General features: G+C 44.8%; 1 protein-coding gene across 5 annotated transcripts in view; it reads right to left on the bottom strand.

Moving 5' to 3' along the window:
* DLG2 (discs large MAGUK scaffold protein 2) overlaps positions 1–27197 on the bottom strand; it is a 1239761-nt gene that overhangs the window by 209940 nt on the left and 1002624 nt on the right. For all 5 annotated transcript variants that reach the window (XM_088479798.1, XM_088479797.1, XM_088479799.1 and 2 more), the window contains one exon: positions 16649–16763. In XM_088479798.1, coding sequence (XP_088335924.1) covers positions 16649–16763 — 115 coding nt within the window. The remainder of the gene's footprint in view (positions 1–16648; positions 16764–27197) is intronic.

Here is a 27197-nt window from a genome sequence, read left to right as displayed (position 1 = left end):
TCAGCAATGCACAGAGGATTATAAGGCTTCTTCATATCGTGGTAAGAATACACCGAACTAATGACAAATAAGGCAAATATAGTCTATTATCTTATATGGACGCTTGGACATGACTGCGATATGTGGCGATAGGGGGAATCTGTACTTTCTCCATGCAAAAAAAAAAAATATATATATATATACACACATACTGTACATCCATACACACACACGTAGCAGTAATTGTCCACTTTAACGCATTCTCATAGGTGTTGCTTTCACAATCTCCCTTTAAAGCTTTTTTGAAAAGTAGGCAACTATGAGATATATATATATATTATATATATGCACACACACATGTATACATACACACCTTTATATATATATATATATAAAACATATATAACATTTGAATATTTGACAATTTCTAGAGGGGGGTTTCCAAAGTCTTGATTTTAGAGAGAGTGTGGCCAGTCCATGAATGGGGCGTAATTAGCACTTATCCAGCTTTATTTATTTATTACCAGTTACTTAAATAGCGCACACATATTACACAGCGCTTAACAGAGAATATCTTACCATTCACATCAGTCCCTGCCCCTGTCAGGAGCCAACTAACCTATCAGTATATTTGGAGTGTGGGAGGAAACCGGAGCAAACCCACACAAGCACAGGGAGAATATACAAACTCCACACAGTTAGGGGCGTGGTGAGAATCGAACCCATGACCTCAATGCTGTGAGGCAGTAACGCTAACCATTACACCGTCTGTGCTTTAACCACTTGATTGACGTTTTTTTTTTTTCTCATTAAAAACCGCTCCAAAATTGTAGATTTTATGAGTGAATTAGGTGAGGGACATCCATTCTAACTCATCCATAATGGTTTCATAAAAAAAAATAAAAAAAAAGATTTTTTCTCTGTTTTCTTTTAAGAATTGTAAAAAAAATAAAATAAAGTTAAAAAAAAAAATAAATTAGTTTTTTCAAACATTGGAACATCGGAACCACCATTGAAAACATCGCGACATTCAATTTGAGACCGGATCCAGGCACCAGGTATGGCAGGGGTGTGAGGGGGGAGGTTAATTTACTTTTTAACAGCCACTGGGTGGGGGGTCCTGCTTTGCTGACGGATCAGCAGTGATCGGTAGCACAGCAGACACAGGGGGAGAGGGTACAGGCAAGCAGAGGGGCCGGAAGGTTCCTCTGAGAGCAGCAGCTGCCGGAAGATTCTCCCTCATGTTTATCTGACTGGTCAAAATTTTACGAGCAGAGCAGATAAAGAACTGCCTGGTGTGGTCAGAAAATTACGACCATGCCAAGCAAGTGGTTAGTATGTGTCATACATAGTGTATTGTGTGTAATAATTCCGGCATACACAGGACCAGCGATCACAGTAACCCATTATATGTGTCATACATAGTGTATTGTGTGTGATAATTCCAGCATATACAGGACCAGTGATCACAGTAACCCATTCTATGTGTCATACATAGTGTATTGTGTGTCATAATTCCAGCATATACAGGACCAGTGATCACAGTGACCTGCTATATGTGTCATACATAGTGTATTTTATGTCATAATTCCAGCATATACAGGACCAGTTATCACAGTAACCCATTATATGTGTCATACATAGTGTATTGTGTGTCATAATTCCAGCATATACAGGACCAGCGATCACAGTAACCCATTATATGCCTCATACATAGTGTATTGTGTGTCATAATTCCAGCATATACAGGACCAGTTATCACAGTAACCCATTATATGTGTCATACATAGTGTATTGTGTGTCATAATTCCAGCATATACAGGACCAGTGATCACAGTAACCCATTATATGTGTCATACATAGTGTATTGTGTGTCATAATTCCAGCATATACAGGACCAGTGATTACAGTAACCCATTATATGCGTCTTACATAGTGTATTGTGTGTCATAATTCCAGCATATACAGGACCAGCGATCACAGTAACCCATTATATGCGTCTTACATAGTGTATTGTGTGTCATAATTCCAGCATACACAGGACCAGCGATCACAGTAACCCATTATATGTGTCATACATAGTGTATTGTGTGTCATAATTCCAGCATACACAGGACCAGCGATCACAGTAACCCATTATATGCATCATAAAAAGTGTACTGTGTGTGATAATTCCAGCATATACAGAACCAGTGATCACAGTAAGCCATTAGATACGCAGGGGGAGGGACTCTGAGTACCCAGAAAACTCCACTGCGCCATCGGTTTCAGTAAGTGTAGTGCGGACCGCAGTGAGTGAGGTCCGCACTACACAGTAACACACTCGTACTACCCGGCGGCGGTGTTTGTTTTAGCAGCCAATGAGAGTCAGGCAGACTCTCAGTGGCTGCTGCATCCACGGAGGGAGCCGGGCTAGAGCTCACTCATGAGATCTGCCTTCCGGCTCCCGCAGTGGGTAAGGGGAGAGATGTCATGCCGTCTCTCCCATAGTGCCGAGCAGGAGGACAGTGGAGCGGCCGGTGGCAGGCGCAGGATCGGGGATTCAGGTAAGTGTATTCTGTGTGTCTTGTGTTATATATGTAAGGGGCACTGCATAGGGTGGACCACTACTGGGGCCACTGTATAAGGGAAACTACTGTGGGCACTGCATAGGGGAACCACTACTGGGGGACCTGTATAAGGGAAACTACTGTGGGCACTGCATTGGGGAACCACTACTGGGGGACCTGTATAAGGGAAACTACTGTGGGCACTGCATTGGGGAACCACTACTGGGGGCACTGTATAAGGGGTACTGCAAAGGGGGACCAGTATAAGGGAAACTACTGTGGGCACTGCATAGAGGGACCACTACTAGGTCCACTGTATAAGGGGAACTACTGGGGGTACTGTATAAAGGGCACTGCATAGGGCAGGGGTCTTCAAACTTGGCCCTCCAGCTGCTGTGGAACTACACATCCCAGCATGCACTGCCACCTTTTTGATATAACAGCATGCTAAAACTATGTGCAGTGCATGTTGGGATGTGTAGTTCCACAGCATCTGGAGGGCCAAGTTTGAAGACCCCTGGCATAGGGGAACCACTACTGGGTGCACTGTATAAGGGCACTGCATAGGGGGACCACTACTGGGTCCACTGTATAAGGGAAACTACTGTGGGCACTGCATAGGGGAACCACTACTGAGGGACCTGTATAAGGGAAACTACTGTGGGCACTGCATAGGGGAACCACTACTGGGGGCACTGTATAAGGGGCACTGCTTAGGACGGACCACTACTGGGGTCACTGTATAAGGGGCACAACTGGGAGCACTGCATAGGGGAACCACTACTGGGGGACCTGTATAAGGGAAACTACTGTGGGCACTGCATAGGGGATCCACTACTGGGTGCACTGTATAAGGGGCACTGCATAGGGGGACCACTACTGGGTCCACTGTATAAGGGAAACTACTGTGGGCACTGCATAGGGGAACCACTACTGGGGGCACTGTATAAGGGGCACTGCATAGGACGGACCACTACTGGGGTCACTGTATAAGGGGCACAACTGGGGGCATTGTATAGGGGAACCACTACTGGGGGACCTGTATAAGGGAAACTACTGTGGGCACTGCATAGGGGAACCACTACTGGGGGCACTGTATAAGGGGTACTGCATAGGACGGACCACTACTGGGGTCACTGTATAAGGGGCACAACTGGGGGCACTGCATAGGGGAACCACTACTGGGGGCACTGTATAAGGGGCACTGCAAAGGGGGACCACTACTGGGGGACCAGTATAAGGGAAACTACTGTGGGCACTGCATAGAGGGACCACTACTAGGTCCACTGTATAAGGGGAACTACTGGGGGAACGGTATAAAGGGCACTGCATAGGGGGACCACTACTGGGGGCACTGTATAAGGGCATACTTGCCGAAATTCAGCTCCCTCCTTCCAGGAGGGAGCTGAATGTCTGCACACAGCAGGGGCGTGGCCCGGTAATGATGCCACATTGGGGGCGGAACCGGGGTGGGGCCGCGCAATTGCGTTATCGTGGCCCCGTCCCCTCTTTCACAATGCAAAAAATAACAGCATTGCGAAGCAGGGGGCGGAGCCACAATGACGCGATTCAGCGCAATCGCGTCACCGCCCCCACCCGCTGCGGTGGTTTCTATTAATAGCTGGGGGGGGCAGGCGACAGCCGGGAGGCTTACCTGCCTTTCCGGGGCGTCAGGAGCGGAACCCGATATTCGGGAGGCTCCCGACCAAATCGGGAGGGAAGGCAAATCTGTATAAAGGGCACTACTGAGGGCACTGTACAAGGAGCACTACTGGGGGGAGGGGGGGGTCTTTAATAAATCATGCAGGCTGTATTTACTTGCCTGCTGCATTCAAGTCTTTTAGTGATGGTGTGTATGTGTGTGTCTGTGTGCTCCGTCATAGGCTGAGTGGTATATTTTACTAAAGTGGCCCTAAATCCTGTGTAAGCCGTTTCTATATACCGTATATACTATAATATATATATATATATACAGTCAGGTCCATAAATATTGGGACATTGACAGAATTTTCAGATTTTGGCCTCTATTCACCACCACAATGGTTTTGAAATGAAACAAACAAGATGTGCTTTAACTGCAGACTTTCAGATTTAATTTGAGGGTAATTACATCCAAATCGGGTGAACGGTGTAGGAATTACAACAGTTTCAATATGTGCCTCCCACTTTTTAAGGGGCCACAGCGCTTCACAGTGCAGATGGACAATGACCCGAAGCATACTGCAAAAGCAACCAAAGAGTTTTTTAAGGCTAAAAAGTGGAATGTAATGCAATGGCCAAGTCAATCCCCTGACCTGAATCCGACTGAGCATGCATTTCACTTGATGAAGACAAAACTGAAGGGAAAATGCCCCAAGAACAAGCAGGAACTGAAGACATTTGCAGTAGAGGCCTGGCAGAGCATCACCAGGGATGAAACCCAGCGTCTGGTGATGTCTATGCGTTCCAGACTTCAGGCTGTAATTGCCTGCAAAGGATTTGCAACAAAGTATTAAAAAGTGAAAGTTAGATTTAGGATTGTTTAGTTTGTCCCATTACTTTTGGCCCCTTAAAAAGTGGGAGGCACATATAGAAACCGTTGTAATTCCTACACCGTTCACCTGATTTGGATGTAATTACCCTCAAATTAAATCTGAAAGTCTGCAGTTAAAGCACATCTTGTTTGTTTCATTTCAAAGCCATTGTGGTGGTGAATAGAAGCCAAAATATGAAAATTCTGTCAATGTCCCTATATTTATGGACCTGACTGTATATATACATATATACTGTATATTTGTAGCTCAATATTTTTTCATTGGTTCGGTAACCCAGGATTTGGAATCCCCCCTTTCAAAATCCTGCATTTGCGACTGAGAAGTGTATACATTACTGGCCCACACATTTTAAAAGATCAACAGGTCTCGTGTTAATTATTTTATTTGTTTCATTGAGGAGATCTTAAATAACATGCACATTTAGTAATATGCTATTTTGTGGCCATCATGGTGTGGGCTGGGGAGGGGGGTTTCCGGCCAGCTGGCCCTGCGTTTGCCTATGTTTGTTTCTACAATAATGTTGAATAAATAAGTAGATGTTCTTGACAGAATTTAATCATAAGTCAATCAACTATTGTTAATAAAAGTTTGTTAAAAGAATATTAGCCAGTTAAGTTGTTAATCAAAACAAATCGCTTACTAACTGTAATCATTTTTTATTTTATTTTAACAGTAATTTATGATGATTTCCACTATTTGCATTTTTCATCTTTTTGCGCTTGATTAAAATTTTAAATAATGAGACACTTAAAATGCAAAAATATTGCCCCAGTCATGGGGATAAGATTTTGCATGAAGAATGAAATCTCACATTTTTAAATATATAAAATATAGGGATTTTAATCGCTTGAAAAACCCCTATATTTCCCCGTGACTTTTCATAAGGAAGTCTATTTAACAACATTGCGCCCCGTTACTTGTTCTGTCATCGCCGTCTCATTGAAATGAAGCATTTTTCCAATATTGACAGATTTTTATATATTTTTTTTTAAATATTTTTTTTTAAATATCATTCATCTATTTTGAATTTTTATATTTAATTTTTTTATATTTTGTGGTTCTCCAGGTACCAGCATGCGGGTAAGGCTTGCTGGTACCTCAAGTTCTCCTGCAAAGGACAATGGGCCTGATTCAGGACGGATCGCAACTGCGAAATCGCAAGCAATGCAGCAGCGAAATCGCAAGCAACGAAGCTGCAAAAATATGCTAATGCCTGCCAAAGCTCAGCCAGCATAGAGACGCCCACTGCTGCTTTGTCATATCCGTCCACTGTCGCTCTTCTGTGTAAACATCGGTAACATCGACACATGACACTCACGGAGCATTTACAGCAGCTCTGACCTGTCGCGGACACTGCAAGTCTCTTCGCACGCAGTGGGATCTTTAGCTGCGTATGCCATCGCAGGGGCTAATTTATGCACGCCCAAGCAACGGCGTTCAAACGGACAGGCACGCCTGCGTTTTTTAGAACTACTCCCCCATCACCACCCCCAAAAGCTCACAGCCTGTCACTCACTCTGCGATGGATTCCTCTGTTGGTGCGTAATCGCAGTGCTATCGCAGCACGCACGCAGTGTGGCTTATGCGCAATGGCTAACAATCGCTCCATCTGTGTACGAAGTTGCATTTGTGATCAATGCTGAATCAGGCCCTATGCTATGTATTCTATTTTTATACGCAATCAATCCGGTACCCACCGGCCAGGGTTGCTGGGGATAGCCTCGGGCTATCAGCCCAGACTTGGGGTAGAGAGGGGGAACCCCTTTATTGGGGAGTCCCCAGGGACCCAGGTATAATGGTTTGGCCGGGGGACCCGGTGAAAGGTTACTCCTGTCATAGCATTACACCCCCACTACAAAGAGTCCAGTGCTGGTTTTGGAAAATACTGGGGAACCCAACTCATTTTGTCCTCTGTATTTCTAAAACCAGGACTGGCTCACTGAGCCTGGTGCTGGTTGTAGAAAATAAGGGGGAACCCTACGTCTTTTTTCCTCCGTATTTTCACAACCAGGATGGCTCTGAAAAGTCCAGTGCTGGTTGTGCATTTAGGGGGGAACCCCACCTCATTTCTTTATTTTTATTTTACACTTTTTCTAGGCTTTTCCACACAGAAACATGCACATATCTCATTGATCTGTGCATGCATCTGTGTAATTCACACCTGTTCATTCTAATATCACCAGCATGAAGCAGGTCTATTTTTTTAGGGATTTTATGTTCGATTTGGAGTTCGGTATCAAACTGAATATTAGTAAATCATGGGTTTCTATGTCGGTCTATGTAAAAGTGCCAATGTTTTGCAGATATTCAATGTTGAGTGAGGTTTGAGTGTGATTCGGTTTTATGTTCAATTTGACATTCGATTTTGCCTTTAGTAAATCTCCAAAGGCAAAATCGAATGAAAAACGAATGTAAATAGTATGTGAAATCACTCAAAACCAAACTTTAGTAAATACGAGATCTGTCTAAAAAGTTCGATGGATAGTCTGATATATCTGTATGCGTTTACCCCATAGTGTGTTTGTGACAGTTACTGTTCTTTTTTCATATTTATTGCTATGTACGGCCTGTCATACACACACAGACAATGGCCTAAACGTTAATCTCTAATTCCTGGGCAGAAAAAGGTCTTAAATATCCCTTTAGGAACAGCCGGAAGCCTCCGAAAATCGGCTGCAGCTCCCAGTTCCCCAGCAAGAGAAGGCAACTCTCACGGATTGGCCGCTGACCCCCTTATTGAGCAAAAGTGGGCAGTCCAGGGGGGGGTGGGCGATGAATCATTTTGTCGTAGCCCCGCCCCTGCTTTACAATGTATGTAATATCGGCATTGTCAAGTGAGGCCACGATGATGCAATCCCACTCCGCCCATTTACACCTCCACCACACCACGCTGAACCGACCTGGCTGCTCTGCTCTCTCTGGGAGAGGGAAAGTCGGCAAGTACGCCTTTAGTGGATCCTGAAAAAGTGTATTTACCTCCACTGCACATTAAATAGGACTAATAAAACAATTTGTAAAAGCAATTGATAAAAACTCTGCTGCATTTATGCATTTGAAATCTAAATTTCCAAAAGTGAGTGATGCAAAACTGAAGAAGGGATTTTTATAGGGCCACAAATAAGATCAGTAATGGATGATGACAATTTTCAGGAATTCTTAAATCCATTGGAAGAAGCAGCTCGGTTGTCTTTCAAAACTACCTGTTCTTGTTTTCTTGGAAATCATAAAGCAGAAAACTATGGTGATTCAGGGGTCTAGTTACTAAGCAGTGTTAGGAGACAGAGTGAAAAGTGATAAGGTGTCAGCCAATCAGCTCCTAACAGCCATCTCACAGGCTGTGTTTGAAAAATGACAGTTGGGAGCTGATTGGCTGGCATCTTATCACTATTCACTCTGGGCCTGATTCAGAGCCGGACGCTCTGACCAGAGCACTCGCTCTGAATCAGGGCCCTCCTACCTAAACTTGGAGCGGCCTCTTGGACGCTCGCATAGCTGTGGGTTACCACCCACAGCTTATGCGAGCGTCCATGATGATGGTCGCGATGGTCAAGACCATCGCGACCATCAGGCTTGCGATGAGACCCTGCGGTAGGGTCTCGGTGACCGCACGCCCTGGAGTGATTTTGGCTCTATCAGAGCCAAAATCACTCCCACTGACATCACTAGTGATGTCAGTGGGGCCGGACCCAGACGGTAGGCGTTCCCATGGGAACGCCTCCGTCTGGCAGCCACGCCCCCGGCACACCCACCAAAGGGGGCGTGCTGTCAATCAACATCGACAGCACGCCCTCTTTGGTGCGAGACCTGGAGCGACGGCTTCCCCGTCGCTCCCCGGGTCTCGCGCATGCGCACGACGGAGCTCCCTCCGTTGTGCGCATGCACACTAGAGCACCATCGACCCGCTTGCGAGCGCTCAGCGCTTGCGAGCGGGTCTGAATCAGGCCCTCTGTCTCCTAACACTGCTTAGTAAATAGACCCCAAAGTGAGTGATCTAGTGACTTCATACAGAGCTATAGGATGCAACAGGTCATTAAAACTTCACTTCTTGGATTCCCACCAAGTCTTCTTCCTATAAAATCTTGGGGCTCTCAGTGATGAGCATGGCGAGCGTTTCCATCAGCAGATTTCTACGATGGAAAAGAGGTACCAAGGCAGATGGAGTTCCAGTATGCTGGCTGACTATTGCTGGACCATGAAGAGACATCCCAAAGGCAAAATATGTCCGAAAATGATCATCTACAACTTTTTAGGTCAGCCAGAATGAGGTGTATATTTATCATTTAGACTTACGGAAGTAGTCATTTTAAAAAATCTTTAAACGTATGTCACAAAATAAAACTCTGCCCGATGGCAAAAAATCTGAATGCATATTCGATTTTCAGCACCAAAAATACATTTCGATTCAGTTTATTTAGTTCTTGTGAAAGAAAAAAAGTGTATTTTTTGTAGACCAGTGTTATCTCATAGATAAATGACAATAGTTTCTGGTGGAATTGTTTGTGCTTTATGGAAAACCGTTCTCTGCGCCCGCATCTGGTAACAAGTCTCCGGCTTAATGAAGTTGCTGTGTATTCACAGCGTTCTAGTGTTTCAGATGTTTTACAGGAGAATGAGGGAACAATAGAAAAAAAATTGATAAGATGCAAAGTACCATTATAGTTCATGCATCTGATTGCTAGGATTCGTTGCTAATTCCGAATATATTAATTCCTGGTGTGGCTAACATGTATTACAATAAATTAATAAAGTTCTAGCATTAAGCTGCATTGACTATAAAGCCGGGTACACTGAGCAATGTGTACCAGTACAGGCCGACACAGGCCGACATACTGTGTCATACGTCAGGTACACATTAGAACGAGGAAATGAGCGACTGAGCGATCCCTCGTCCTGACCTTCATTACCTGCAATGGGGCCGCAGGCAGCGCTGCCGCCCGGACGATACCGCATGCAACCGCGAAGGCCCGCATATTAGCCGTACACAATGAGCGGTGCAGTCGATATGTCGTTCCGATTCGGACGAAAACAGACATCGTGCCGACATCGTCTCAGTGTGTACCCAGCTTTAGGGCCATATTCAATTAGAGGCGAAAAGTCAGTTGCCGGACTTTTCGCCATCATCTGAGCTTTTGTTAGGGATAAAGTATCGTGGGCGTGTCTGCGTATCCACGTATTCAGTATGGAATCGGCGAAAACGGGACCCGGCGAAAAGGTAAGTATCGAAAAGTCCTGTCACTTTTGGGGAAATCAGCCTGTCACCCCCAAAAGATGGTCTGACATGGGGGATCACTATGGGTACCCCCAAATTGCCCTGTTAAAGGTATTTGGGGTCTTTAAACAGTGTCGATAGGTGCTTTTATGCGTCTTTGACAAAGTGGTGAAGAATAGCATTTGGCAACATACATTTTTTTGGGGAAAACAACTAGTCCCAGCAAATTTGGGGTACATGAAAATGGGTGCAAGCATATTTTTAAGTCCCTAAAGTGTACTTTTAAAAACCATTAAAAATCCACCTGCCACAACCAACCGCATTCTAAAAAACACCTGCCGCATACTTGAGAACCCCCCCCCCCCGAATCTATTTCGCTAGTTTAGAAGTTTGTCCCCCAAAATTTTTTTTTCCGCCCACAAAACAAAACCACTTTTTTTGGGGTGTCTTATGGAACTAAAATTTGACACAGATTACTTTTAGGGGACATTCCAAGAGGTGCAGGGTACTTTTTTTTAAGTATACACCCCAAAACCCCAATTCTGCATTTTTTTTCGCCACCTATTCTATGGTGAAAAGTTATCCCTGGTTTTTGACCTGCATCAAGTATTTGAAATTGAATATGGGGAAAAGTGAAAACGGCGATAACCCGTTTTCGCAGCCTAATTGAAGATGGCCCTTAGACTGTATTTTACAGCACATGATTATACTATGTTATAATTTGTAGCAGATTTAAATATTTTCTCTTTCTACTTTACTGCAGGAGGTTCCATTGTACATAGTGGGATGAGGCGTGGCTGTATTTGTGTTATGGGAGCTGGGGAAGCAGGATCTACATTGTGTAATTCAGTACTTTATACATTGTGTGATTCAGTACTGTATATATTGTGTGATTCAGTACTGTATACATTGTGTGATTCAGTACTGTACACATTGTGTGATTCAGTACTGTATACATTGTGTGATTCAGTACTGTATACATTGTATGATTCAGTACTATATACATTGTGTGATTCAGTACTATATACATTGTGTGATTCAGTACTGTATACATTGTGTGATTCAGTACTGTATACATTGTGTGATTCAGTACTGTATGCATTGTGTGATTCCGTACTGTATACATTGCGTGATTCAGTACTGTATACATTGTGTGATTCAGTACTATATACATTGTATGATTCAGTACTATATACATTGTGTGATTCAGTACTGTATGCATTGTATGATTCAGTACTATATACATTGTGTGATTCAGTACTGTATACATTGTGTGATTCAGTACTGTATACATTGTGTGATTCAGTACTGTATGCATTGCGTGATTCCGTACTGTATACATTGCGTGATTCAGTACTGTATACATTGTGTGATTCAGTACTGTATGCATTGTGTGATTCAGTACTGTATGCATTGTGTGATTCAGTACTGTATACATTGCGTGATTCAGTACTGTATACATTGTGTGATTCAGTACTGTATACATTGTATGATTCAGTACTGTATTCATTGTGTGATTCCGTACTGTATACATTGCGTGATTCAGTACTGTATACATTGTGTGATTCAGTACTGTATGCATTGTGTGATTCAGTACTGTATGCATTGTGTGATTCAGTACTGTATACATTGCGTGATTCAGTACTGTATACAATGTGTGATTCAGTACTGTATACATTGTATAATTCAGTACTGTATACATTGTGTGTTCAGTACTGTATACATTGCGTGATTCAGTACTGTATGCATTGTATGATTCAGTACTGTATACATTGTGTGATTCAGTACTGTATACATTGTATGATTCAGTACTGTATACATTGTGTGATTCAGTACTGTATACATTGTATGATTCAGTACTGTATACATTGTGGTTTGTTACAGTGGAGGCAAATTATCAACTGGGGCACTACTGTAGGGGCATTAACTAGCAAGGTCATACTAGTCGTAAATACCCAATTGCTATGGAAAATAGAAGAGCAGCTGAGGAAGTGAAAAATGTAGCAAGAAGACGATTAATATAGATGCAAACACACATGATTTTTTTGAACGATTATCGTTAATGATATCGTTTATCGTTCAATCGTTGAAAAAATCGTTCACTTTCTGAGTTAAAACGATGAACGATTATCGTTCATGCACGTTCACGTTTGTAGTTTGTAGTTCAGTCAGACTGACCAACTCAACAGTTTTCAGTAAGGGAATATGAAGAAATTGTTTGTAGTTCAAAAACATCGTTCATTACATTTAGTAAATGAATGATTTTAGTAAATAATAATAAACATTTTTTTCACAGGATGGAAATTTACTATTGTTGCAGTTAATTGCTGAAAAGGAATTAGTCAATATATTAACTATGTTTATCAGGGGCTGGCTGGCAACTTTTAGCCTGGGGGGCAAATGCATGCAGGCGGCCCTGGCAGAGGAGTAGCGTGTAGCCAGGGTGCCCGAAGAATATGCGTGCTACGGCGCCCCTCCCCCCCTCAAGTGTTCCATGGAGGAGGCGGGTCCATATGGGATTAATGTAAGGTAAAAATAAAGATTAGGGCAGCCCCCTGTCGTAGTGCCCATATGCTGTGCCCCAGTGTGCCACAGGAGAGAACACCCTTATGCAGGCCTCCAGTAGTGCCCCCAGTAGTGATCCCCCCTATGCAGTGCCCCTTGTGCCCCAGTAGTAAGCCCCTTATATAGTGCCCCCAGTAGTGGTCCCCCCAGTGCAGTGCCCCTTGTGCCCCCAGTAGTAAGCCCCTTATATAGTGCCCCTAATAGTGGTACCCCTATGCAGTGCCCCTTATATAGTGCCCCCAGTAACAGTCCACCCCCCATGCAGTGCCCCCAATAGTGGTAACCCTTATGCAATGCCCCTTAAATAGTGGCCCCAGTTGTAGTCTCCCCCCTATGCAGTACCCCCAGTATTGCCCTTTACATAGAGCCCCTAGCAGTGGTCCCTCGATGCAGTGCCCCCAGTGGTAGTCCCCTCCCCCTATGTAGTGCCCCTAGTAGTAGTCCTCTCCTCCCTATGCAGTGCCCCTAGTAGTAGTCCCCTCCCCTTGTAGTGCCACCAGTAGTAGTAGTCCCCTCCCCTTGTAGTGCCCCCAGTAGTAGTAGTCCCCTTGTAGTGCCCCCAGTAGTACTAGATCCCCTTGTAGTGCCCTCAGTAGTAGTAGTCCCTCCCTTGTAGTGCCCCCAGTAGTAGTCCCCCCAATAGTAGTAGTCCCCACCTTTGTAGTGCCCCCAGTAGTAGTCCCCCCCTTGTAGTGCCCCCAGTAGTAGTAGTCCCCCCCTTGTAGTGCCCCCAGTAGTAGTAGTCCCCTCCTGTAGTGCCCGTAGTAGTAGTCACCCCCCTTGTAGTGTCCCAAGTAGTAGTAGTCCCCACCTTGTAGTGTCCCCAGTAGTAGTAGTCCCCCCTTGTAGTGTCCCCATTAGTAGTCCCCCCCTTGTAGTGTCCCCAGTAGTAGTAGTCCCCCCCTTGTAGTGTCCCCAGTAGTAGTAGTCCCCCCCTTGTAGTGTCCCCATTAGTAGTCCCCCCCTTGTAGTGTCCCCAGTAGTAGTAGTCCCCCCCTTGTAGTGTCCCCAGTAGTAGCAGTCCCCCCCTTGTAGTGTCCCCAGTAGTAGTTCCCCCCTTGTAGTGTCCCCAGTAGTAGTAGTCCCCAGTAGTAGTAGTCCTCCACCCCCTTGTAGTGCCCCCAGTAGTAGTATTAGTAGTCCCCTTATAGTGCCCCCAGTAGTTGTAGTCCCCAGTAGTAGTAGTCCCCTCCCCCTTGTAGTACCCCCAGTAGTAGTAGTCCCCCCCTTGTAGTGCCCCCAGTAGTTGTAGTCCCCCACCCCCCTTGTAGTGCCCCCAGTAGTAGTCCTCCCTTTTATAGTGCACCCAGTAGTGCCAGACACCCCCCCTCAGTAGACACACGTAATATAAAAAACAAAATTAAAAAAAAACACTTACCTGAATCCCCGCTCCCGCCGCCGCCATCTGCTCCTCCGTCTGTCCTCCCGGGCCGGTCCGCTCTGCATTATGGGAGAGACGTCATATGACGTCATGACGCCTCTCCCATTGCCCACTGCGGGAGCCGGAAGATGGAGCGGCTCCTGCAGTGGGTGCAGCAGCAACTAATGAGAGTCTGTCAGACTCTCATTGGCTGCTGATCAAAACAAACACACAGCTGCCGGAGCCGGCGGCTGTGTGTTTGTCAGTGTAGCGCTGACCGAACTCCGTCCGGTCAGCGCTACACACGCGGTGCAGTCTGTGTCACAGTGACACAGACTGCACCGGCCCGCGGCCCGCATGACGCTGCGGCCCGGGGGGCACATGGCACCCTGCCCCCCGGCCCAGCCGCCACTGATGTTTATTATGTTGCTCTCCTGAGGAGCTGACTCTCTGGAAGTTGGTGAAGATGTGAACAAGATGTCACTAGTATGTGGAGAGATGGAAATAGTAAGACAGTGGCACCTAAAGCTTATGCAGTGAAGCCGCTCGCAGAGACGGATGATTTTCGGATCAGCTGTCTCCGCGCTGGAGCAATGATGAATTGCTCTGGCGCTCGTGGCCAGTTAGTATGTTAATTATCGATAGACCCCTTAGAACTATATTCAAATACACCACCTACCAGTCCAGCCTAACAAACAGAGACTATCCTAGTGACTGATATAAAACATAGGACGCAATGTATAGTAATATAATACAATATTAATACAAGATATATAACTTAAGCCAATGTGTTTTACCAACTGATACAACTTACCACTGCCCATAAAGGAAGGACCTGCCCCTCCCTTATAACTATCTACTGTACAATCAGTGTACAACTGTGAGCCCTGGTACTGGTCACAGACCACGGCACATTATAAACAGTATGATTAATAAAAGTAGGTCAAATAATAACATGTTAAATGTAATAAAATTATTTATATATATATATAAACTTGAGTTTATGCACACACTTGTATTGTTCATCTCCGGGGTGCTCTTTCAACTGAAGTACCCATTGATGGTACTCCTATTCACAGACCACAAACAAATGAAGGCACTACTCCTTAATTTCAGTTTTTCTATTGCATAGTTCTTTTAATCTTCACCACCCAGTACAAAATACACCATCGCTGTACACTTTATCCAGCCTTCAACAACGAACGTAGGCAGTTCATATAAACATGACAAATGTTCAGAATATCCCAACAGCAAAATACTTATTGCATCAATACTTACGGCGCAATAAGTATTGATGCAATAAGTATTTTGCTGTTGGCATATTCTGAACATTTGTCATCTTTATACGAACTGCCAACGTTCGTTGTTGAAGGCTGGATAAAGTAAAGACCCCCTTTCCTCAATAAAGCAGAACAGTAAAATCAACATCCCCCACGGATCCCTCATTGACAATCAGGCCCTCGGCCCAATACAACCAAAAATAAGATCCAAGATTCCTCATTAACAAGCCCAATATCAGACCTACATCTCCTCCTTTCTCATTAAATACACAAAACACACACATTTACTTACACTTAAAATAAGACCACAACCTACCTCCCGCAGCCAGCCATGTGCAGAGGTGGCCACATACATCTTACTTCCTTGCGCTTTAATCAGCCCTTCTAGTCGCGCCATGCCGTGAATCGGGAGTGCATTGTGTCTTTTCTTGCGACTTTTTACCTTCAAATGTGTCTTAATTGCGATATGAATGGGACGCACAAGCAGCTTCTGCTGATTAAAATGATATGCAGCTTGCCTGTGTTCTGTGTGCGCCTGTGACACTGTAACGTAGCATATCACATGCAGATACAGCCGCACACAGAATATAGCATGCCGCATATCAATTTAATCAGCAGAAGCTGCTTGTGCGTCCTATTCACATCACTTTGCGAATAAGACACATTTGAAAGTAAAAAATCTAGGGATGTGCAGGCTCGGATAGGTTCGAGTTTGCACGTGGAGTTCGGATTTTTCCCTCCAAAAAACCGGAACTCAGAACGAGGCAAAACGTCATCTTACATGGACGAACATCATCATTCCTGGTCTTTTGTCCAGGAATGATGATGTTCGTCCATGTAAGATGACGTTTTGCCTCGTTCTGAGTTCCGTTTTTTTGGAGGGAAAAATCCGAACTCCACGTGCAAACTCGAACCTATCCGAGCCTGCACATCCCTAAAAAAATCACATGAAAAGACGCTTGGCGCTACCGAGTCGCACGGCGCTCATTTTTAATGTTTAGCGTGACTTGTAGCGCACGGAGCCAAGATGTATGTGGACACATCTGTAATTGCAGAGCCCTTGGGCCACTAAAATTGCACAGGTCCAGGGGGGCTCAGCCCCACAATCTTCTCCCACTAACGATTTAATGTCACGCTATAAATGGCGGAGCTGTTACATAGACACTGCTTACCGTACGTAGAGGGATCGCTTTTGGTTTGTTTTCAAAGAGCCAGACCCAGAACTCATGCTGTGACTCATCATCTGCTCGCGCAGGTCATGGATTTTCGCCTCAAATCGAGCGTACTCTGCCAAAATAAATGAAAGCAGGAATATGTTACACAGTGTCTCCCGGGGGACCCATCCACAACTACATAAAAAAACAATTGTAAAGATTATACAGTGTGAGGTAATAAAATAAAGTACTGTAGAATTCAAACAGGAGCCTGATATAGGGTAACTGTAATACCCCTCAGTCACACATGTGACATACACAGGCTTTGCGGTATCAGTCACACATGTGACATACACAGGCTTTGCGGTATCAGTCACACAGGTGACATACACAGGCTTTGCGGTATCAGTCACATACACAGGCTTTGCGGTATCAGTCACATATGTGACATACACAGGCTTTGTGGTATCAGTCACATACACAGGCTTTGTGGTATCAGTCACACATGTGACATACACAGGCTTTGTGGTATCAGTCACACATGTGACATACACAGGCTTTGTGGTATCAGTCACATACACAGGCTTTGTGGTATCAGACACACATGTGACATACACAGGCTTTGTGGAATCAGTCACACATGTGACATACACAGGCTTTGTGGTATCAGTCACATACACAGGCTTTGTGGTATCAGTCACACATGTGACATACACAGGCTTTGCGGTATCAGTCACACATGTGACATACACAGGCTTTGCGGTATCAGTCACACATGTGACACACAGGCTTTGCGGTATCAGTCACACATGTGACATACACAGGCTTTGCGGTATCAGTCACACATGTGACATACACAGGCTTTGCGGTATCAGTCACATACACAGGCTTTGCGGTATCAGTCACATATGTGACATACACAGGCTTTGTGGTATCAGTCACATACACAGGCTTTGTGGTATCAGTCACACATGTGACATACACAGGCTTTGTGGTATCAGTCACACATGTGACATACACAGGCTTTGTGGTATCAGTCACATACACAGGCTTTGTGGTATCAGTCACACATGTGACATACACAGGCTTTGCGGTATCAGTCACACATGTGACATACACAGGCTTTGCGGTATCAGTCACACATGTGACATACACAGGCTTTGCGGTATCAGTCACACATGTGACATACACAGGCTTTGCGGTATCAGTCACATACACAGGCTTTGCGGTATCAGTCACATATGTGACATACACAGGCTTTGTGGTATCAGTCACATACACAGGCTTTGTGGTATCAGTCACACATGTGACATACACAGGCTTTGTGGTATCAGTCACACATGTGACATACACAGGCTTTGTGGTATCAGTCACATACACAGGCTTTGTGGTATCAGTCACACATGTGACATACACAGGCTTTGTGGAATCAGTCACACATGTGACATACACAGGCTTTGTGGAATCAGTCACACATGTGACATACGCAGGCTTTGTGGTATCAGTCACACATGTGACATACACAGGCTTTGCGGTATCAGTCACACATGTGACATACACAGGCTTTGTGGAATCAGTCACACGTGAATTAGACCAGTTTTACACTAATGTCCCAGATCTGACCAGGTATTTGGAAAATGGTTCCAATGCGGGTAAGACCCAGTAAAAACCCCATCCCCACTGCGGTGCTGACCTGGGCTATTCCCGGATCGGCGCCGTTCACACTGCACACGGGTGCGGTTGAACTGTCCTTCTGGCGCTTGCAGATGACATCATCTCCAAGCGCAGAGAAACTAGAAAGTCCCCATGCTGTAAACGGGACCCGGGTCGGACAAGCCTGGTTACCCATTTACACTGCAGGGTTACACGGATTGTTCCCATGCTAAACCTGCATGCTACCCGGTTTGCATTGCCGTATCACTGAACCCGGGAATCCAGCCTTCACCCTTTTAAGGTGCACATCCACTAGACGATTAAATTGAGCGATTGAACGGTAACGATATCGTTATTGTTCAATGGTTCATAAATCGTCTGCAAATCGTTAAGAAAAATGTCTAAAACGACCAGCGATGCGCGGGCAGACATACTGGACAACCTGACGATAACGTCAGGTTGAGCATGTTTGCAGATGATTGATGAGCCTGCACTGAACAACTGCTCGTTCAGTGCAGGCTCATCACAGACTGACAAACGACTGCACGATTACAATGTCATAATGGTGCAGTCATTTTCATGTCTTTAAGTGGATGGGCACCTTAACACTTATGCTAGGCATACACTATACAATTATCTGTCAGATATCTGTCCAATTTGGGGAATGAAAACCTGGTAATGTATGGGAGCAAATGGCAACTGACCATTTGCTCACTAACACTGGAAAACAGACAAAAATGGTCGTTCAGACAAATTGGTTACAACACATGAATTTATCCAATTTGAACAATTGTTTTTTTGTCCATTTTCCAGTGTTTAAAACCATTTGATCAACTGTCAGTTGCTCCCATACATTACCAGGTTTTCATTCCAAGCAGCCAGATTGGACAGATATCTGACAGATAATTGTATAGTGTATGCCCAGCATTAGCAGCAACCCAGGATAACCCTGCAATAACCCCAGAATTTGCTGCTAGTCTGAAAGGGGTGTGGCTGACTGGGCCGCCAAGGGCCCGGGTGTCATGGGCGTGGCCTAATTGCAGGAGGCGTGGCCACGTCCCCTTAGGGAAAAAAAACACAGAAAAAAAAACATTTTAGTGGTGTAGGAGGGGGCGCTGTGAGTCCCTCAGCCAATGGGGGCGCGATCAGCGTGATCGCTCCCCCCATAGGCATAGGAGACTGCTCCAGCTGCTGCGAGCAGTCTCCCACTGCAGCCCACCACACAGCAGCGTGTGCTGGGCTGCTGTGATGTAGAAGGGAAATTCAGCCAGCAACAGAACCTGTGTAATTTATATATGTGACTCTGATTAAAGGGATATTGTAGCATTTCTAGTCTAATTGAATATTAGGCCACTCTTAAGTAGACTTAACAGGAGTTCACAGAATTTTAATGGCCACAGATTCTGAAACTCAATTTATATTAAATAGGCCTTTAGCCATTGTTGTTTTTAAATGAATATATACTGAATATATACTGTATAAATGCTGTGTTTTACTGGGCTTAATATATACCTAACAATCTGCCTAGCAGACTGTCTAATCCTTTTACTGCCATCAGACTTTTTTTTTTTTTTAAAAAGAAGCTCTTTAGGAGTGTTGTGTATCACTGTGGGGAATTGCTGCAGCCTGAGAAATAAAACCGCAGTGAGCAACATCATATCGGCTCTGCAACGACTGCTGTGCTAACTGCTGGAAATAACTGCTACTGTATGCTTTCCTAGGGTTGCTTTTTTTTTTTTTTTCTTTTTTGCAACTTGTATTTTAGGCCTCATATACTCATGGCACCCTAACAATTCAGGTTTTAAGGATATCCATGCTTGAGCACAGGTGACTTAGGGGGTCATTCAGACCCACTCGCGAGCGGCAGTACGCTCGCAAGTGGGTCGATGTTCCCCACTGCGCATGCGCACGACGGAGGGAGCTCCGTCGTGCGCATGTGCGAGACCCGGGGAGCGACGGGCTTCCCATCGCTCCGGGTCTCGCACCAAAGTGGGCGTGCTGTCAATGTTGATTGACAGCACGCCCCCTTTGGTGGGCGTGCCTGCCAGACGGAGGCGTTCCCATGGGAAGTGATTTTGGCTCTGATAGAGCCAAAATCACTCCAGGGCTTGTGGCAGGGAGACCCTACCGCAGGGTCTCCGTCGCAAGTCCGATGGTCGCGATGGTCAAGACCATCGCAACCATCTTTTTGGACGCTCGTATATGCTGTGGGTGGTGACCCACAGCTATACGAGCGTCCAGGAGGACGCTCCATTTTCATGGAGGAGGGCCCTGATTCAGAGCGAGCGCTCCGGTCAGAGCGTCCGGCTCTGAATCAGGCCCTTAATTAGTACCTCAGTCAATTTGATTTAAACATCTGCGTTTCACTATGGATATACTTAAAACCTGGATGGACTGTAAATGGTGCCTTAAGGCCTGGGTTTGGGATATGAGACGTAAAATACAAGTTGCAAAAAAAAAATTAAGAAATATGCGTTCGCCACTGTCCAACCCACCAGGCATCTGCTGCAATCCCCCCTTTTCCAACTCCAATGCACCCCCCATAGAAACCGATGGTGGATGCCCATTTGCTGCATTTACAAAGCACAGAAATGTAAAGTATCGCCGGATGGCGTTAGCTCTGCAAAAAGGTAACGTAGGATCCCTCCCCGGCACTCTCCACTCGCGAATGCCTGGTCAGCAGATCGCACATGTGCGGCAGTGCCCCGGCTCCCGAAGGACAATTGAAGTGATCTCTTCAGATGGGCCCAGCTGGTTTGTGTTGCTCATAGTGCGCCATTCAGGCCTCTGTGTCGCGCCGTGGAACGTTACGTGATGGCTGGACTTTTGCAAACCATTGTATTCTTCAACGACAGATACGCTACGGCATGTAATACAGCGCTTAACTGCTGGGTGGCGATTGCTCCACTGTTGTAACTTTCTGTGTGGCATGACTCATGGCGTAGTGTGTGGCGCGAGATGCATGGCGCGCTACATGGCGTATGGAGCAACAAATTAGCTGGGCACATCTGTATACTTCTAATCATTGTAAGTAATAATTTTTTCTCCAGTTACGCCGACACCATCGTGTAATTTAAATCCTGACACAATAAATAAAGAGTCTCTGAGCTACTGTATAAAAGAACAAAACTGTAATGTTAGCTGATCATACGTAATTAGGGAGATGGCACAATTATAAGGTGCTGACGGCTGCAGGTTCAGTAGCAAGCCCCATATATCTACTAAAGTTACTACACTTAATAATATCCCAGAATATTTGTACGAGTGATAGGAAGTCTCTTTGGAGGTTTAGTCATCTATGTAATTAAAGTGAGAACCGGAGTGATACAGATGAAATATTAATTAGATACGTACGAGTATTTTACCAGAAGAAGAGAAGAGCGCATATTTAATGTAGTTTTGCATGTAACATAATATTTTGTTCCTCAGGGGTCTATTCAGCAAGAGTGACGATGTTGCCCTGAATATTATCAAGCAACTTCGTCATGAGTGATTATCAATTATGATAATGGGGCCTATTCATTAAAACGTAAAAATTCAATGGAGATAATTAGCTTTAGAACTCTCATGGAGTTGTAGCTAATTATAGGTGGAATTCATCATTCCACCTCTCCATAAGTATCTATTCTGAAAAGCTGTCATTTTTGCGATGACAGCTTTTCGGGAAATAGATACTTTTCCTGCCTACACTACCTTATCGCATCTGGAAACAGTGCTGCACATGCGCTGTTACATCTGTAAAACCAGCGCATGCGCAGCACTGCCTACAGATGCGTTAAGTTTCGTAAACCCCCCCCACCCCCCTCCCCCTCCGCTCGCCTTCCTATGTTAAGGGGCCTATTCATCAACACTAAAATAACGTTTTTAAGGACATTTTCCTTAAATAACGTTATTTTGGTATTCATGAACAGACTTAACACAGGAGATATCACAGATATCTCCTTGCTAAGTTCCCCTGCGTTAATTTCCACACTCCCCATACATCAGTACATTAGTACATTAGTACATTAGTATGGGTACATTAGTACATTAGTATGGGGATGTAGAAATTATGGTATTCATCAAATTCCGAAAATTATCAATTTTCGGAATTTGATGCAGTTACTATTCGCCACTGTGAGGTGGCGAATAGCAGAATCCACTTACCTGTATCAGCGTGTGCAGGTCCCCCGACTAGTCCCTCCAGTGCTCTGCTCCGTCCTCAGGCTCCGGAGGCTGGTCGGACATGTGTGCTCCCCAGCAGAGCACAAGAAAGTTTAGAAAAAGAATTTTTTTTTTTTTTCTAATCTGTCATGTGGTCTGCTGGGAAACCACATGACAGACCAGCAGGACGGAGCCGGAGGCTGCTGCGCGGACAGGTAAGTCGGGGGGGGGGGAAGGTGAGCGGAGGGGGGAGGGGGGTGGGTCGTGGGGGGGTACGAAACTTACCGCATCTGTAGGCAGTGCTGCACATGCGCTGGTTTTACAGATGTAACAGCGCATGTGCAGCACTGTTTCCAGATGCGATAAGGTAGTGTAGAGAGGGAAAAGTATCTATTTCCCAAAGAACTGTCATCGCAAAAATGACAGCTTTTCGGAATAGATACTTATGGAGAGGTGGAATGATGAATTCCACCTATAATTAGCTAGAACTCCATGAGAGTTCTAAAGCTAATTATCTCCATTGAATTTTTACATTTAATGAATAGGCCCCTAAGTCTGTTCATGAATACCAAAATAACGTTATTTAAGGAAAATGTCCTTAAAAACGTTATTTTAGTGTTGATGAATAGGCCCCAAAATACGGAAGCTATGCAGCAATATTTTAAGCAGGGACAGCGGTCGCGGTAACACGCTGTCCCTGTTATGTCACAGAAGAGATTGTTCTTGGGATTCCGAAAACAATTCTTTGTGTTTGTTCTTCGGTGCATGCTCAGTGATGCGCTCGGGAACAGTCTCTCCATCTTTGCTTGCGGTGACCGCCGACGGGGTAAGTACAGCTCCAGCCTCCCGAAATTGATTAACATGTGTATACAGGCTTTATACTAGCCTGTATACATGTATATTTATGTGCTTTTAATTGTAACATTTATATATAAATGACTGAGAACTCACAACGGTCTAAACCCATCTCACGTTCCCTATTAGTGGGTGAACAATCCAACGCTTGGTGAATTCTGCTTCACAATGGTATATTTATACTAGCCTGTATAAATATACATGTATACAGGCTAGTATAAAGCCTGTATACACAATTACACATGTCAATCAATTTCAGCAGGTGTAAAAGGCTCTAGGCGGACTTACCTGCCGCCGATCACCGGGAAGCAGGAACGGAGACTGGGCGGGCTTACATTATGCTGCAGGGACTTATGGGAATATTTCCCTTTGTCCCCCTGCTGTTTTCGGGATATTTAAGTATTTTCCACATATAACGCCATTCTGAGATGTCGTTATATAAAGGAAATATTTAGAGTGTGATTTAACACTTATTGCTTTGCTGAATAGCAAAAAGTGTTAAAGCACTGTAGCGATCAATGGCCTGATCCCTACAGTGCGGTATTCAGCCAGATGGGAATTAGTGGAGAAGATAATTGTATGATCTTCTCCATTATCCCATTGCTGAATAGGGGATTTACATAAAAAATACGGAAATCATAGTTTCCGTATTTTTCATGTAAAAAATCATTGCTGAATAGACCCCTTACTAAGAACTGTATGACTGAGAACCGTATGACTGAGGGGCCTATTCATCAACACTAAAATAACGTTTTTAAGGACATTTTCCTTAAATAACGTTATTTTGGTATTCATGAACAGACTTAACACAGGAGATATCACAGATATCTCCTTGCTAAGTTCCCCTGCGTTAATTTCCACACTCCCCATGCATTAGTACATTAGTATGGGGATGTGGAAATTATGGTATTCGTCAAATTCCGAAATTCCGCAGCACTGCCTACAGATGCGGTAAGTTTCGTACCCCCCCCGACTCCCCCCACCCCCCTCCGCTCACCTTCCCCCCCCCGACTTACCTGTCCGCGCAGCAGCCTCCGGCTCCGTCCTGCTGGTCTGTCATGTGGTTTCCCAGCAGACCACATGACAGATTAGAAAAAAAACAAAACTTTTTTTTAAGTTTCACCTGCTATTCGCCACCTCACAGTGGCGAATAGTAACTGCATCGAATTCCGAAAATTGATAATTTTCGGAATTTGATGAATACCACAATTTCCACATCCCCATACTAATGTACTAATGTACCTATACTAATGTACTAATGTATGGGGAGTGTGGAAATTAACGCAGGGGAACTTAGCAAGGAGATATCTGTGATATCTCCTGTGCTAAGTGGCTACATGAATACCAAAATAACGTTATTTAAGGAAAATGTCCTTAAAAACTTTATTTTAGTGTTAATGAATAGGCCCCTGAGAACCGTATCACTGAGAACCGTATCACAGAGAACCGTATCACTGAGAACCGTATCACAGAGAACCGTATCACAGAGAACCGTATCACTGAGAACAGTATCACAGAGAACAGTATCACAGAGAACCGTATCACTGAGAACCGTATCACTGAGAACCGTATCACTGAGAACCGTATCACAGAGAACAGTATCACAGAGAACAGTATCACAGAGAACCATATGACTGAGAACCGTATCACTGAGAACCGTATGACTGAGGGGCCTATTCATTAAACATTAAAATTCTTTGGCGATAATTAGCTTTAGAACTCTCATGGAGTTCTAGCTAATTATAGGTGGAATTCATCATTCCACCTCTCCATAAGTATCTATTCCGAAAAGCTGTCATTTTTGCGATGACAGCTTTTCGGAAAATAGATACTTTTCCCTGCCTACACTACCTTATCGCATCTGGAAACAGTGCTGCGCATGCGCTGTTACATCTGTAAAACCAGCGCATGCGCAGCACTGCCTACAGATGCGATAAGTTTCGTACCCCCCCCCCGATCCCCCCCCACCCCCCTCCCCCCTCCGCTCACCTTCCCCCCCCCCGACTTACCTGTCCGCGCAGCAGCCTCCGGCTCCGTCCTGCTGGTCTGTCATGTGGTTTCCCAGCAGACCACATGACAGATTAGAAAAAAAAAAAAAATTCTTTTTCTAAACTTTCTTGTGCTCTGCTGGGGAGCACACATGTCCGACCAGCCTCCGGAGCCTGAGGACGGAGCAGAGCACTGGAGGGACTAGTCGGGGGACCTGCACACGCTGATACAGGTAAGTGGATTCTGCTATTCGCCACCTCACAGTGGCAAATAGTAACTGCATCAAATTCAGAAAATTGATAATTTTCGGAATTTGATGAATACCACAATTTCCACATCCCCATACTAATGTACTAATGTACCCATACTAATGTACCCATACTAATGTACTAATGTACTAATGTATGGGGAGTGTGGAAATTAACGCAGGGGAACTTAGCAAGGAGATATCTGTGATATCTCCTGTGTTAAGTCTGTTCATGAATACCAAAATAACGTTATTTAAGGAAAATGTCCTTAAAAACGTTATTTTAGTGTTGATGAATAGGCCCCCGAGAACCGTAGAACAGAGAACAGTATCACTGAGAACCGTATCACGCAGCGAAAGCCGTAAAGTTTAGGATGTGTTATCTTTTGTCTCTAAATTCGTATTGTATAGACGCGGGGAATCTAGATGGAAGAAGATGCAGCTGGAACACAACTTATTTGGTTGAACGGGGTGACCAAGAACTTGCCGACCTGCGGTGCAAGCAGCCGATTGCGCATTACTAACCATTCACACTCCGCAGTACTATTGTAATGGTTGAGCGGCAGGACTGATGCGCCATTTAACAGCCGCTATCTACAGTAGCTGAGTGATAAACAGAATGCGGCCCTCCGAGTGGCCCCCGGCTCCGATCTCTTGTTCCTTGTTGTATTTGTGTTTGCTGTAACTTTTTAACACTTGTTAACAGAGGGCCGGATTCAGACCCGGACGCTATTTGCGGCCGCTCGCTGGCTAAAAGGGGCCGGCTATTTAAATCATGTGCTCGCATTGCGTCGCGTAAAGCCGCCCACTAAGTAATAGCGAGCAGCAGCACTATGCGCTCGCACATGTATAAAGACGCCCTTTTGCCACTCGCAACACACGTCATCTCCGGCAGTTGTAGGATTAATTGGGAACATCGAGAGCCATTGGAGCTGCTCGCAGCGCTTGTGGTAGCCTTTTCCCACCACAACATTGCGAGCAGTTCTGGCTAACATACAACCCAGTCACGTGTGTAATGACGCTACTTTGCTAATTATGCACGCCCATTAAACGCCGTTCTGATGGTTGGGCACCCCTGCGTTTGCACATCCACACCCCCGTTGTCAAGTACCTTCCCCTGTTACCACCCACAAACGGCACTATCTGTCACTCAAAATAGCGTTCCGACTGCGGGCTACGGGCGAGCACTTTCCCATCGCAATGACTGGTTCGCGCACGCGGATTGCGACTCATACGCAGATTGCGAGCACAGCATAGCGTCCGGGTCTGAATCAGGCCCAGTGTCTGCTGATATGTTATTACAGATTGTGGTCTCTTTCATTGAATATAGTGATTGAATTTATTACTGAGATTAAGGTTAATGTGTGGCCCTTTTGAAGGATTGAAGATCACCGTGAAGTGTATCCCTGATCTAGCTTTGCCATCAGATTGACTTTGCCACTTTTAGCTTTTTACATTTTGTTTTGTTATAGATTTTTTTTGCCATTTTTTTTTTTTTTTTAATTAAAAACAAAAAAAAAGTGAATTTACTTATTGGAGTCACCAGTCCTTATAACAGCATGTACTTCTTACTACAGGGACAAACTGGAAGTCATTTAGGAAAAGCTAATCATCTGCTTTGCAACAGTATCTTTGGAGCAAATGCAGCTACATTTGCGGACAAGATGACCGAGTTCGCAG

Source organism: Taudactylus pleione, unplaced genomic scaffold, assembly GCF_031769625.1.
Source record: "Taudactylus pleione unplaced genomic scaffold, aTauple2 ptg000245l, whole genome shotgun sequence".
NCBI classification, from domain to species: domain Eukaryota; kingdom Metazoa; phylum Chordata; class Amphibia; order Anura; family Myobatrachidae; genus Taudactylus; species Taudactylus pleione.
This window is presented reverse-complemented; position numbering and strand designations above follow the sequence as displayed.